The sequence below is a fragment of the Suillus subalutaceus genome, assembly GCF_016647625.1.
Source record: "Suillus subalutaceus strain FC151 chromosome Unknown DFJ58scaffold_130, whole genome shotgun sequence".
Lineage (NCBI taxonomy): Eukaryota > Fungi > Basidiomycota > Agaricomycetes > Boletales > Suillaceae > Suillus > Suillus subalutaceus.
In genome coordinates this window covers 114,996-128,793 of record NW_024540379.1, presented here as the reverse complement: position 1 = coordinate 128,793, position 13,798 = coordinate 114,996, and the positions used below count along the sequence as shown (strand labels likewise).

The 13,798-nt window shown below is 47.5% G+C and overlaps 4 protein-coding genes across 4 annotated transcripts; 3 read left to right on the top strand and 1 right to left on the bottom strand.

Moving 5' to 3' along the window:
• Nucleotides 1-573: 573 nt before the first annotated feature.
• DFJ58DRAFT_732687 (uncharacterized protein) lies at nucleotides 574-2,527 on the bottom strand (the record flags this gene model as incomplete). Its single annotated transcript, XM_041386201.1, has 7 exons — nucleotides 574-905; nucleotides 999-1,428; nucleotides 1,484-1,593; nucleotides 1,647-1,913; nucleotides 1,964-2,070; nucleotides 2,119-2,204; nucleotides 2,276-2,527. 7 exons carry the CDS (start codon nucleotides 2,525-2,527, stop codon nucleotides 574-576), a joined length of 1,584 nt encoding a protein of 527 aa, XP_041239291.1.
• A 238-nt stretch (nucleotides 2,528-2,765) lies between these two features.
• DFJ58DRAFT_638296 (uncharacterized protein) lies at nucleotides 2,766-3,023 on the top strand (the record flags this gene model as incomplete). Its single annotated transcript, XM_041381311.1, has 1 exon — nucleotides 2,766-3,023. A coding segment is annotated over one exon (258 nt), but the record flags the coding sequence as incomplete, so codon positions are not given.
• A 1,030-nt stretch (nucleotides 3,024-4,053) lies between these two features.
• Nucleotides 4,054-5,045, top strand: DFJ58DRAFT_845206 (uncharacterized protein; the record flags this gene model as incomplete). The annotated part of the gene is made up of 5 exons (XM_041393140.1): nucleotides 4,054-4,139; nucleotides 4,314-4,516; nucleotides 4,566-4,737; nucleotides 4,838-4,856; nucleotides 4,923-5,045. The coding sequence occupies 5 exons, from the start codon at nucleotides 4,054-4,056 to the stop codon at nucleotides 5,043-5,045; spliced, it is 603 nt and encodes a 200-aa protein (XP_041239289.1).
• A 3,002-nt stretch (nucleotides 5,046-8,047) lies between these two features.
• DFJ58DRAFT_809624 (multidrug resistance protein 4) lies at nucleotides 8,048-10,549 on the top strand. The gene is made up of 14 exons (XM_041391361.1): nucleotides 8,048-8,085; nucleotides 8,242-8,427; nucleotides 8,497-8,640; nucleotides 8,702-8,890; nucleotides 8,946-9,039; nucleotides 9,089-9,201; nucleotides 9,254-9,570; nucleotides 9,618-9,625; nucleotides 9,681-9,713; nucleotides 9,769-9,893; nucleotides 9,953-10,041; nucleotides 10,095-10,184; nucleotides 10,234-10,300; nucleotides 10,353-10,549. The coding sequence occupies exons 2-14, from the start codon at nucleotides 8,404-8,406 to the stop codon at nucleotides 10,533-10,535; spliced, it is 1,476 nt and encodes a 491-aa protein (XP_041239288.1). The 5' UTR covers nucleotides 8,048-8,085; nucleotides 8,242-8,403; the 3' UTR covers nucleotides 10,536-10,549.
• The last annotated feature ends 3,249 nt before the right edge of the window (nucleotides 10,550-13,798 follow it).

Below are 13,798 nucleotides of genomic sequence, written 5' to 3'. Positions count from 1 at the left end.
GATATATACACGGCCAGTGCATCCTCAATACATGTTCTCAAAGATCATCTCATGAGTCATGGCGCTCAACATCATTGTCAAAACAATCACAGCGTTCAATACACATTATTGAAAGATACTATCAAGATGCTATGTACGACAAAACATTGCAGGGGTGCCTAGCCAATCACTTACACCTTGGTTCGCTTTTTCTGGTGTGTCGCATCAGCATGAGAAAATGTGTGAAGTAACCAAAGCAACATACTTGGGAGTGCTGGAAGCCTCGCTTTGTCCAGGTCGTTTCAAAGTGTGAGGTGCTTCTGCCTCTGAGACATTCTCCTTCCCAGTCAAGAATGAGACACCATTAGTCCCAATAGCATCTGCAAGGTCATTGCATCTAGACTTGATTGGCACACACTTTCTGCATACTTCGGTGTCCACAGTGTGGTTCACCAAACTATCGGATGATGCCATGCCATCCGAAGCACTGGTGGCAGCACCAGTTACATTGGTGATGGGGTTGGGTGAAGGGCAGGGTGAGGGGTTCCTTGTCATGGCGGCAGCCTCATTGACCATCAGCATAGCAGTAGACTGCTACTGGTTCTCGTTTGTGCGCTGGGTAGAGGAGGACTGAGTGACTGTTTCAGTGGAGGGTTTAGCCTGACCAGGCGACGACTTAGCAGCGGGCGGTTTCTTAGTTTTAGTGGTATGCTGTGAGGCAGACTCAGCAGAAGATTTGGCTGCGGCCTTCCCCACCATTGACTTAGTGTTGTCACGCTTCTGGCCATCTCCCTTTTTGGCAGCCTTCCGGGAGATCTTCACCTTCCTGCTGGTCGTTGTGCCAGCCTTTTCGATGGAAGGGAGAGAAGTATCATCCGCACTCAGGATCGGGTTGGGAGAAGGCAGAATAGGGTGTGAGTCCTCGTCTGGCACAGGAGAAGGTAGAGAAGGGAGTGAGTCCAGGAGGCTGCTGCATTCTGTGGAGATGGGGGACAAGATATCTGACAGTCACCACCCACCTCGAGGAGTCCCTTCTACACCATCAAAGTTCCAGGCCGGATTGTTCCCATTCCAGGGTGGGTTGTTCCAGTCTGGGATCTGGAACCCCTCATTAAGTGAAGACTCAGGGGTGATGATGCCTGGCATGAACAAATTGGAAGGGCAGATTCCGAAGTCAGTGTAGGTACTCATCTGCATCGGGAATGCGGGTCCTTGAGACTGAAGTGATGCATCAGGTCCAGTGACGAAGGAAGGGTACATTCCAGCGAATGATGCATGGCTGGTGCCCTGTGCGTTGTATGTTGGGCCTTGTAAGCCGTACGTAGGATAAGCCTGTGCGCCATATGTAGTGTGGGCCTGGATGCCATACATGGACTTGGACTGAGCCTGTGAGTCGTACAATGCCTGAGGCTGCATGCCATAGTACACAGCATGATTTTGCAGGCCATACTGAAATATCGGTGGTCAGATGAAAATATTGATAGGAAGACCGGGAAGCACTTACGGAAGGTGCAATTGTCTCCATTGATGCATGAGTCACTGACGTCAGCTCCCCAGCACTTAATGACTCAGTTGCTCCAAATGATGCATTGGTTGTCATAATCGATGCAACTGCTGATGATGCATCAGCCACTGGTGGAAATGTATATAAAGGCTGGACAACTCACCAGATTCCACGACACCCACGGACTGATTCCCCTCGCCTTTATCTTCCTCCATGTCTGTGGACTGTGCATCAGACTCATCTTCTTCACCTGCCTCATCTCCATCATCTTCTTCCACATCCTCATCTCCTTCCGCATCCTCATCTCCGTCGTCACCTTCCACATCACTGGAATTTTTGTATTTCTCAGACTCTTCCTCATCAGGGTCACCAGTCTCACCACTATCATCCTCCTTCCATGCATTCAAGTCAGGCTTGCACTTGTTGCCAGCTGCACACATATTCAGTGAGTGTACCCATAATCAATGCGAGAAAACTTACAAAAAATTTGTTCTGTGTACTGCTGGAAGGCCGCCAGGAAATCATGGTCAGCTGTCTCGTATAACTCAGAGAAGGTGTTTCCTTGAGGTGTTTCCGATGGATGGCACCTTCTGTGTGTGAGTTACAGTAAACCCAAGAAATCCGCCACCACTCACAATAATGTTGTCATATCCCAGTCATTTCTTGGATCAGGACCGGCGAACATGAACGAGACCACAAAACGAGTCTTCTGCTTGACAAGCTGCACAAAATGTTGACAAATGACAGGTAAGTCATCTATCCCTCTGTGAATAGCGTTAGTATTGAGTTCACCAAATAGAACTGAATCAAATGTACTGCATGATTATGCACCTCTGCATCCATCTCTTCATTGCCATCCTCGTCATCAGGAATGCTCTTGCCATGCTTGGTACCCTTCTTGCAAGTTAGTTGTTCTTCATACTTTCTACGAACCTCCACCTTGACGTCCTCAGACTCGTCGTTGAGCAATTGGTTAGAGAATTTTCGACCAAGGGCCACATGCTTGCCAGAAGTAGTCACGTTGCCGGCTTCCGCTTCAGCCATCACCAAAGGCTTGATACGTTCGTCGTAATATATCTCTGAATAGATCTCGGCCTCTGACTTGGTGTGTCTTTTTGGCAAGAAGAATAAAGTATGTAGAGTGGTGCCTGTATTTCATTTCATGAGGATTGCTCCTCTAGCATATTGATCAGTTCAGGCCTAGAGCTCGAAGAGCAACAGTACATTTTTGGATATATTTTCGCTTGCATTGTCACTTATGCCTTCTTCTCCCAGATGATGCTTGAGAGCCAACAAGGATGCTCGTGGCTTACACGTCACGGACAATCAAGAAGGGAAACTACTCGAGCGAAGTAATGCATTACAGCGTAGGATCGACTCCTGGGCAAAGATGCAAGAGCTTTACATGCCCAACATGGCGGCCATGCGGATCTCAGACAATGCAACCGCTGCAAGCACTTCCTCTATCCCTTCTGCCGAAAGCTTCAAATTGTGGCTGCCCTCACAGATTGGCAGGTCTTCACCTTGCGACAAAAGCCTGCAGAGGGTAGAATGGAGACTTAGATATGCTCAAGGGCACAATGCCCTCCGCTCTTTGCGCTCCTGCCTTCGCGCACAGACAGCCATTCTCAAGCATAAAGACCGGAACCTATGAGGACAAGGGGCAAATACTAGAGCACACAACACGCTCAAGGCAATTGACGTGAGGATCGAAGGCGCCACTAGGAGATATGAAAGTGCTGTGGTGTTCAAGCTCAGGCTAGCCTTGCAAAACCCCATTTTGCTATAGGAGTCAAGCAGCCTAGATATCCACATCGCATCCATACACCACTTCCTTGCAAAGTCTCAACTCACTCGACTCACCTATGTCGCACCGGTCTATGTCCGACTTGGCCAATACGGATCCGTGGTCTCAGTCTCTCGCAGAAGAGCCAGGGTAGTCTTAACCATCCCTTGCTCGTCGGATCGGCCATCGCGCACCTTGGCCAACCGTTCCATCCCATCGGTACCAAATCCTCCCATGTCCTACCCATGTCCACCTATCTCCATTGGTGCGTTTTAAGCTTATTTTACTGTTACTGAACGAACAGCAGGCATTATTACATGTATTCCCATGGCCGCAGCACTCACGAGCCTTATTACATATCGAACTGAGTACCTCGCGTTTCGCTACTACTTTCACCTGTGCGATTCCGGACGTTCACGCAGTTAGATAAATAGGACTCAAGTTCGTATTATCCCTTACTTCCCTTCCTCGGACATTCCTGGTACCATTGTAGGAGTCACCTTAGTTAGTCTTTGATTGTGCAATTGATCCCCCCTTGCTTTTATCATCGGACGTGCCTTGACCGCTCTAAGTGCACTCTATCTAAGGTTTCTTTACCTAGGCCTTGTGAGATCCGGACCACTACCGGTAGTCTTACGTCGGCAACCCATACCTAGTCTTACCTCGTCATACCTAGTTATACCTGGACTCTCTTTACCTTGGCCTAGACTTACCTGCTGCTCATCGGCATCAGACTCCTCACCTCACATCAGTATCTTGCATTGGTGTCTTTCATTGGTATCTCATGTCGGTGCCCTTCATCGGTATCTCGCGTCGGGTGTACCATCAGTATCCCATATCGTGTCGGACATTCTCGGACTCGGACCTTCGGTTGGTCGGATATCGCAGGTCTTAGATCTTAGTTTCTTCCTTTCTCTTCCCTCGCACTATTAGAAGGAAGTGCTTCAATAGCAGTCCCCTTGGGTCGAAGTACTGCACTCGCACCCATTAGGATTTAGTAAGTTAGTTGGTATATCTAGCTGACTACCATTTCTTTCACCACAGCGCGCACAAGGCACTGGTCATTCTTGGCAATCTACTGGATGAGTCCAGCTGGCAGTCTGCACTGCGTCCCTTGAACCACCAAGATATACACTCGATGTCCAACTTACTCTGGGGAGAATCGGAAGGCAGATGGAAACTCTCGTGGATCTGGAACATGCGGGGCACTGGTGGAAGCGAAAAGGACAACAATGGAGCTCTAGAAGGTGAGCATTGTCCTAGAATGGGTTCCCTTCCTAATGGTACTACATACAGATATGAGGATTGAGTGGTGCAAGGCAAGAGCTTGTGCAATGCGATGGGAGGAGGAGGTGGAACTCCTTCGCGAAGAAATGTGTCGCATAGGAGCATTCCTGAGGTGGGAAGCGGGGCGCTGGGATGCAAGGCGTGATGAGGCTATGCCAGCCGACATGGAGCATGAGGACAGGTGTGTAGCATATGCACACTGTCAGGCACACTTGCGCCGAGAACTGGCAGCCTCATTTGAGACACTTTTGGCACAGACATTGACTCATTTGAGTGCGCAGGATGGGTCTGGGGAATATAGTGTGGATATAGCCAGTAGCTAGATCTATCTTTCGTATTGTATCGTAATACACTGTAATGCATCAGTGTCGGGGGGACGCATTCAAAAGACGGTGGGAGTGTGCAGCACCGGGGGATGCATCAGAAAAATGGCAGGAATATGCAGCATTGGGGAATGTACCAGAAAATGGCGGGGATGCATCAGCATGAGAAGTCATGCATCAAATAAAGCATCACTGGCATCAGAGGATGCATCAGAAAAATGGTGGGAGGATGCATCAGCACAAAGAGGGGGGCATTACTAAGGTGTCAGAGGATGCATCAGAAAAACGGCAGGAGGATGCATCAGCACAAGGAGGGGGGCATTACTAGAGGGATGAATGATGCATCAATGGGACGGGCGGTGCATCAGCTTACTAGGGAGATGAGTGATGCATTAGGGACGAGTAATGCATTAGCTATGTAAATATTGCTGCTACGTGGGGGCACTACAACTGTATGACAAATGCATCACAGATGCCCTACAATTACTGCAAGTAATGCATAAATATGACACGAACCTGTGAGAGATTAAGGTTGAGATTAAGGTTTATGTTGTGTATGAAAACTATGTATAGTTCTTACATAATTCTGATGAAGTTTGACATTTGAAATTTGCGGCTTGACCCATAGACCCATACCCAACCCACCAACTACCCATATCCATGACCCACATGGGTTACCATACCCATACTATTGCCTAGTTCCAAGAAAATAGTCATTAGTTGAGGACTGGCTAGTAGTATATGTGCCTATGGTGAATAAAATCAACGAAGGAATGATCATGAACTCATACAACTTGATGTGATAGTCGAATATAGGGCATAGAAATGAGTTGCACTAGCGCGTCAGTAGCCATGTCAATACTTGTCAGTGCCGCATCACTTGCGCGTCACGACCGCGGCAGGCACGGCAGGACCGCGTCAAAATAGCTATGCCCTACTGTATAGCATTCGTCAAAAGCCTTGACTACTGTCAAGGCAACATTCCACAATTCCTACATTGATTCGATTACCTTCTCTCTCATTCCATAAGCCAGTCCTACACTATTTAAACGCTACGTCGATTTACTGGTAGGACAGTTGATCCTTTTACCCCCCGAATACATGTTAGTTCAGACAGTTCACTCCTCATTCGAATCCTAAGTCTATTCTCCCTCGAAAGTCAACTTCTCTTGTATGATCGTTCCTTGAACGCCACATACTGACTCGCGTTTGCGCCACTAGCATTGCTTTCATCTCGCCCGCACAACGCCACACGCTGCATTTCTTGTTCTTAGTATTCTCTATTTGTCAGGAAACCAACATTGTCTCGACCTCCAGGTCTATCAAGAGGGAACTCTCACCAGACGCCGGTATGTTTGTTCTTACCGCCTTCTTACCTGCCTCCTGACCGATATCGACCACGCACAGGCTTTGATGGAAGCGACCCGCACCATGGCTTAGGCACACCGGCCCACGTCAACTCGATAATCTCGCGGCTCGTAAGTTCGGATGCGAGATGAAATGGTACGTTCCACTTCCATCTTCTGGCCTGCCGCTACATCGGCATCTTCAGGGCATCAGTGGTCTCCGTTGTCTAGGTCGGGACCTTGTGGTGGCTTGGGATGAGAATGTCGGCCCTGTTCTTTAAACCAATGAAGCCCAGTTGGGCTGAGGTTTCAGGTGTTGCTAACATTCCATCCCGCCCGCCCCTCAGTGCCCGCTGGGTCCGGGGTAGCATTGTCACCAATAAGTCTGCTTCCTCAGCGCTAAGAGGCTCAAAGAGCCGAGGTCTTCAGCATGAGACTAAAGCAACCCCACCCCGATTCTACATAACAAACCCAATACACTGTTGATGAATCACGCATTCTAGACAAAAGAAAAAAATTAACGCGACCCAGCTTTTGAGAAAAGGTGAGTTCCTCCGTTTGCTCATGTTCCTGGTTGTCTGCGAGACTGTTATGTAGTATCAGCTCGAGACGCCATGGATTGGCAATTTGTCCGAGTATCAATTGTCATCGCATGGAGCCTCGAGCTGGATCTGGCGTGCGACGGCTTATTCCTCTGCTTTTCACACGATGACTGGAACAGATATGTTGTACCACCGCAACTACAGGCCGCAGTGTGATCACCAAATTGGGGACATCTTTATCGCTTACTTATTGATCGCCGTTTTCACTAAACCCTTCTCGGGGGTTGTAAATTTGGTACTTCACAGGCAAAGGTTTGATTGGAGGCCGGGGAGGCACTCAGGCACACTACCATGGGCTTGGTATGTAGCGGACAATTAGCGCGAGCGCCGCCTCCATGAAGAGCATCGCCTCCGTTCAATGCTGGGACGCTAACGAGTGCTCTGGGTTTGTGTTGAGGAAGGCAGAGGTAGTAGAAGTGCACGATTTTGGTCTGGACCAGAATAGGATGAAACACATCACGATGTTATGCACACAGCGAACTGCCACTGGTTTAGTCATTCCTACACTGGTCCCGAGGCAAAAAGTGCGCAGTTCTTTCTGCTTCACGCAGGCGATAACAAATTTATGCACCAGAACAACTATACAATAGAAACCTGGACATCATCTCACACTATCTAAAGTCTAAGTATAGTGACGCCGACACAATAAACCATACCACGCAAAAACGTCTCCGGTCTTGGAAGCTCAGAACACTGACACCACCACGTCCATTTGAGAACGTCTCTAGAAAATTGGGCTGGTCTGAGTGTTGCCAATTGTCTGAGGAGAGAAGGAATGACTATCTAGGGTCTGCCTATACAATTAGGTGGGACGGCAAAGTCTGTACATGGTAATCATTGGGTCAGTTCTCGCGGAACCCAGAAATAAAGTTTCCGACCGTGACGTTGAGACACATTGAGACCACTATTGAGCCCAAATTCTGATCTGGGCCGTCATTAGGACCAAATTAGGATATAATTTGAAACACCGTTGAAACCAACTTGAAACGACCAAAACTCTTGTATTGCAACAACTTTAATAGCATCCCGCATTGAGTTTCTTGTACCCCTTGCAAGTTTGCAACCCCTTGAAATCCAAATAATAAATCACCGACATCTGAAGCCACCGGCACCGACGGAGCGTAGCTGCTAGTAAACAACACCTGGCCGCCAGATCTGAGGCACGGTCAGAAAAGTTCTATGGACAGGTGCGATACATATCCAGGGGATACTAATAGTATTGTTGGTGGTAACAGAGAAAGGTCGATAAGGCGCGACGGTGAGCTCATCTTTGCAATGGCATTGCAAACAGCAGCGGCTAACTCTGCGTATAACTTACTCCTAACACCCAGTGGCGCCACACCTGACAAGTTCACGATGACAGCTGGCGTTATCATCAACCAATGGAATGAGGACTAGCTTGATGGATTCCTGGTCCGATCACCGCGCCTGTCATCAAAGTATAATTATACAGTACTAGTACTGTAGTAATACCTGCTCAGTCACCACTCTCTATCTATTTAATCACTGGCAGTCTGTCCAGGGACATGTTTTGTCTTCCTCTCATCCAAGTTTTCCTTGTCTAAAGTTCTGGTCAATGTCGGCCTCTCCTCCAGAAACGGTATGTGTTGAGAACACCAATACTCGCGTACTAAATGAAGATGATGGGGAGGAACAGCATCTTTCCCAGCTCCACGGTGCCTCCACAATCACGGACGACAACCTCGAGGAAAAAATTCCGGACCACCTTCAACAGTTAGAAGATGAATGGCAAGACGACCCAGCCAACCCCAGGAATTGGACTCCGGCCAAAAAATGGACGGCCATTATAATCGTCAGTTCTTCCATCAGAATTGGATATCTAGTCGGGAGGCCTAATTTTGGCTTCCTGTCAGCTTGCGCTCTACACTTTTGTGACTCCGTTAGCAAGTTCTATTATGGCACCTAGTTTGCCAGACCTGGCCATAAAATATGGCATAACAGATCCGACAGTCACAGCGTTGACTCTCAGCATCTTTCTTTTGTCATTCGCTATTGGCCCTTTATTTGCCGCACCCTTGACCGAAGTATATGGTCGTGTGTGGGTGCGTCGTCCTCTTCTTTAAGACCAATGGAACCGCCTGCCTGAATCAGTTCAAGGTCCTCCACTTATCGAACCTCTTATTCCTCGCGTTTAATCTCGGCTGTGCTTTTGCACCCAACACTTCATCTTTTCTCGCCTTTCGGTTTCTAGGTACGTTATGGAACCATTACTATCACAAGTTCACTTATTCTCTGCGAAGCTGGTTTCGTGGGGAGTGCACCCATCGCATGCGGCGGAGGCGTCGTTAGCGACCTCTTCTCCGAATACGATCGTGCCTCCGCCATGTCAGTATACTATGTCGGACCCTTAATAGGTGCGTTTCACGGTCTGCAATCTTGACGCAAGCTCACGCTCATCTCGCTAGGGTCCTGTCATTGGGCCCGTCATGGGAGGCTTCATCGCAGAGTCGGTCGGCATACAATATGATTTCTATGTCGTCGCCGCGATCTGTGGTGTCGCAGCAGTGATCGGCATTCCTTTTCTAAGAGAATCCTATGCTCCAGTAATCAGGCTTCGTCGTCAAAAAATGACAAGAGATCTCGAAAAGGCAGCTGGGATACATCCTGACCTCACCACACCCCACATGAATAAATGGGTTTATTTGTGGATCAACCTCAAACGACCCGTTATACTTTTGACCCGGAGTTTTATATGCTTCATCCTCAGCTTATACGTGGCTCTGTAAGTTTTATTTAATATCACGCGGCTAACTGATGTCATCTGTTTAGGATTTATGGTGAATACTTAGCATCTTACATCGAGTTATGCTGTGGACTAAAATCATCTTTCAGGTATCTACTACTTAATGTTTGCCACGTTCCCAAGTGAGATCATATTCACCCGATAACACGGGAACGAATATTAAAAACTTGCGTCCAGCTCTCTTTTCGGAAGTATACCACTTCAGTATCGGAATCGGAGGTCTGGCATACATTGGACTTGGCGTTGGATTTATATCCGCCGCCATCTTCGGCGCCAAACTTTCTAACAAGACATACTCACACGTACGTCAAGACTCTACTTCGGCCGCATTAGCTGAAGTGCACCTCTTATCATAATGTAGCTTTCTGCAAAAAATGGAGGAGTTGGTAAGCCAGAGATGCGCATACCCGCTCTGATATTTGGTTCGTTGTTCGCCCCAGTGGGACTACTGTGAGATATACATAAATTTTATTTTTGTTGCTTCAACGCTAACCTACGTTTAGTTGGTATGGCTGGTCTGCGCAGGGCGAGATCAACTTCATTATGCCCATCATTGGTACTGCTATCTTTTCGTTCGGATTAATGGCAACTTTGTGGGTGTGCCCCGTATCAGACCACTGTCCGCGGCTAACCTGTTTGAAGCCTCCCTATTCAACTATACCTCGTAGATACATTTACCTATGCTGCAAGTGCAACCGCAGCAGCTTCTGTGAGTTGCACCTACCCAAAATCTTGTTGACGCCTTCTGAATTCATTATTAGGCGCTCCGTTCACTGCTTGGCTTCGCATTCCCTCTCTTTGGACAACAAATGTTCGCAGTACTCGGTTATGGGGGAGGCAACTCCCTTCTTGCAGGTCTTGCTATCGTCATCGGTATACCATTTCCCATCTGGATATATTATGCTGGCGAACGTATGCGTGCAAGGAGCTCTCTAGCTCGTTGATTTTCTTCTCTCTTCCTTTGATGTAATGTGATCATGATGAGATGGCAGATCGTTCAGCCCGAACGATTTCAAAGGCACTGCACATAAAGTAGGAATAAACAATCTATTGTATGATCTGCTAATATAGGTAGCTGGGCGTCAAGGTTTTCCTGTGAAATATTGAATGTCCCACCATTCAGTCGAGTCAGCTTTGTGATAATTTAATTGTTGGATGAACATGCCCATGCGGTTGTCGATTCTGGGCCAACACCGGTACACTAGATCAGCAGTACATCTTGTGGTAATTGGAATAAATTGATCGGCACCCAAAACTGATTTCCAAGCGACGGAACTGTGAAAGGACAAGATCAGATGGATTCTGGAGACATTTGGTGTGTATAAAGGAATAGCACCAGTTGGGATGATATTGCCAGCCTGAACCTACATAATACAACAAATTTGCCACGCCAGGTCCGGATTAACAAACAGTAAGGAACGCTTGGTGAGCAAGAAAGGGTCTAACCAATAGGATGAAACTCGTTGATCATTATTCTCGGGAGTAGTTGTGCCTAGATGAGCTGGCCTGACTGGACGATGTAAGATGAAGGGTCGGGGCTCGTACGAGCCGTAGGAGGCTATCGTTGACAGTGACACGGTGGACTTTCAAGAGCCCAACTTTAGAAACAAGTTCTCATGGTGGTTGGAAGACCGACAACCGTCTCACGCGTGGTCTATAATCTGCTGTATTTCAGCTCCAGCTTTGGTTGGTTCAGGTTGGTTCTCGCATCGTAACCGAATGAGCCCAGTCTTGCTAAGCGTGACTCCAAGCTAAACGTGACAGGACAAACAATCCTTTCCTTTTACCACGCCTTGAAGCTTGAACATTCACTCATGGATGGATTTTCCAAGGCCCATCTTGAGTAGCCATAGCTAACCGTTTGGCACCAGAACAGATTAGAAATCTGCTCTCTTGTGGTGCGGATTCGAAACCTGTCGACATGGACAGTTCTTCGGAGGTTCGTCTAAACTTGTCCAGGAAGCGTCCTGGCCCAAGTGGTTAACACAACAGAATCAAAATTTGTTTCTCTTGCGCTCCGCAGGTTCGAAACCTGCGCAACAACGAGGTTTTTTCTATTGGAACACGCTTTGAAGATTCACTCATGGACAGTTCCTCGGAGGTTCATCTCAACTTCGTCCTCGCCAAAGTGGTTACCACAACGGAATCAAAATCCGTTTCTCTTGGACTACGCAGGTTCGAAACCTGCCGAACAACAGGGTTTTTTCTATCGACACACGCCCGATTCCTCGGAGCAACTTTGCCCTGACTGAAGTGGTTACTGCAACATAATCAAAATCTGTCTTTTGGACCGTACCAGTGCAGGTTCAAAACCTGTTAATGAGTTTTTTTTCCATCCGAACACGCCTTGATGATTCACTGATGGACAGTTCCTCAGAGGCTCATCTCAACTTCGCCCTGGCCAAAGTGGTTACTGTAACGGAATTGAAATCTGTCTCTTGGACAGTGCAGGTTCAAAACCTGCCGACGAGGTTTTTTTCTATCCGAACACGCCTTGAAGATTCACTGATGGACAGTTCCTCAGAAGTTCATCCCAACTTCGCCTTGGCCAAAGTAGTTACTATCACAGAATCGAAATATGTCTCTTGGACTGTACCAGTGCAGGTTCAAAACCTGCTGACGAGGTTTTTTTCTCTCAGAACATGCCTTGATGATTCACTGATGGACATTTCCTTCGCCTGGCCAAAGTGGTTCCTACAACAGAATTGAAATATGTTTCTGTCGGACTTGCGCAAGCTCGAAACCTCCCGACGACAAGGTTCTTTTCTATTGCAACACACTTTGACACTCACTCTTGGATGGATTCCTCGGACGCTCATCTTAACTGGTCTTAACCAAGTGGTTACCACAACAGAATCAAAATCTGTTTTTCTTGCAGTCGGTTCGAAACCTGCTGACAATATTTTTGCAGTGTATAGATCCTCAGAGCTCCGTCTTAACTAGGCCCAGTCATTGCGCCGAAACCTCCTTTTTACGTGATAGTCTATCCATGAAATAAAATTCACCTTCACGCCTCGTGCGGATCGTCTCAGAAACATAAGGTATATCCCTGAGATGTGTACGTGCCAACCTAGATTTTCTTTTACAACGTGGATGGCAGCAGTCCCAGATATCATATGGCGTATGGCGGTGCATTTCCTCTGCCAAATCATCATCATGATGGAGCTGACACTCGTTGATCAAGAGATAATGCTGCTTGGAGCATGCTAACTCTTAAATTATGTCACCATTGCACAGTCTCACACAGGCGGGGCTAAGAAATGGATGTCGGAACTTCGCTGGAGATCAACCTGTAAATCACAGCATACTTATACATTTCTTCTTGACTATTTTATATATCTATTTATTTTGTTCATCGTCACTCTAGGCTAGCCTGATGGCAACGGTGCCGGTGCATCATGATGGCGTCGCTATAGACTGAAGTTCCAGATTACCGTAATGCTCATATCAATATATACACAATGAAACACTGCAGCTGTGTGCTGACGATGATAAACTGCAAGCTTACAACGAGACGAACAACAATGCGTCGTGCGCATTTCAATCGTATTTTATGCAGTCAAGTGTTAACGAGGTGTTCCTCCAATTTAAAGTCTTCGATGCTCGACCAAGAATTTATTCATCGTGCCAACCGAGCGCTCAGCAACAAACTATTTACTAGTACGTGTCGTCCCGTCAACCACACTGCCCAAATGCGAAAGTGGAAACACGACTCACCGTGACGTCACTCAGTAGGTCACTCACAATAAAATAGGACCCCATCCTATCATCATGCCGGTGAGTCGTGGGGTTAGATGAAAACCATTCATACTCACAGGAATCACCTCTAGCTTGCATTCATGGCCAGGGCAGCAAGCTTCCGAGTAGCATGTGACGGGACATTGACTTTCAGCGACAGGCATAGACACTGTCAACCTGAAAGCAGAAATAACGGCGAGGACGAAGGAGAGACGCATTTTTTGTGGGATGTGATTTGGGCTTCCCACAATAAATTTTAAGGGGACGGTAGGAAGACAGCTTGCTTTTATGTGCTGAATAATGTTCTGTGCAAGAACCTGTCCACCTGGCAAAATCATACTCCTTCAAACAGATGACGTTTGCTTTGCCAGCAGGTTGCCAGCAGACCTTAGGATTGACTTGCCACTCTGTCCCACGATGTTTTATTGGCGAGGGAAATGCTGGTAATATGCAATTCCGACCCGTTGTT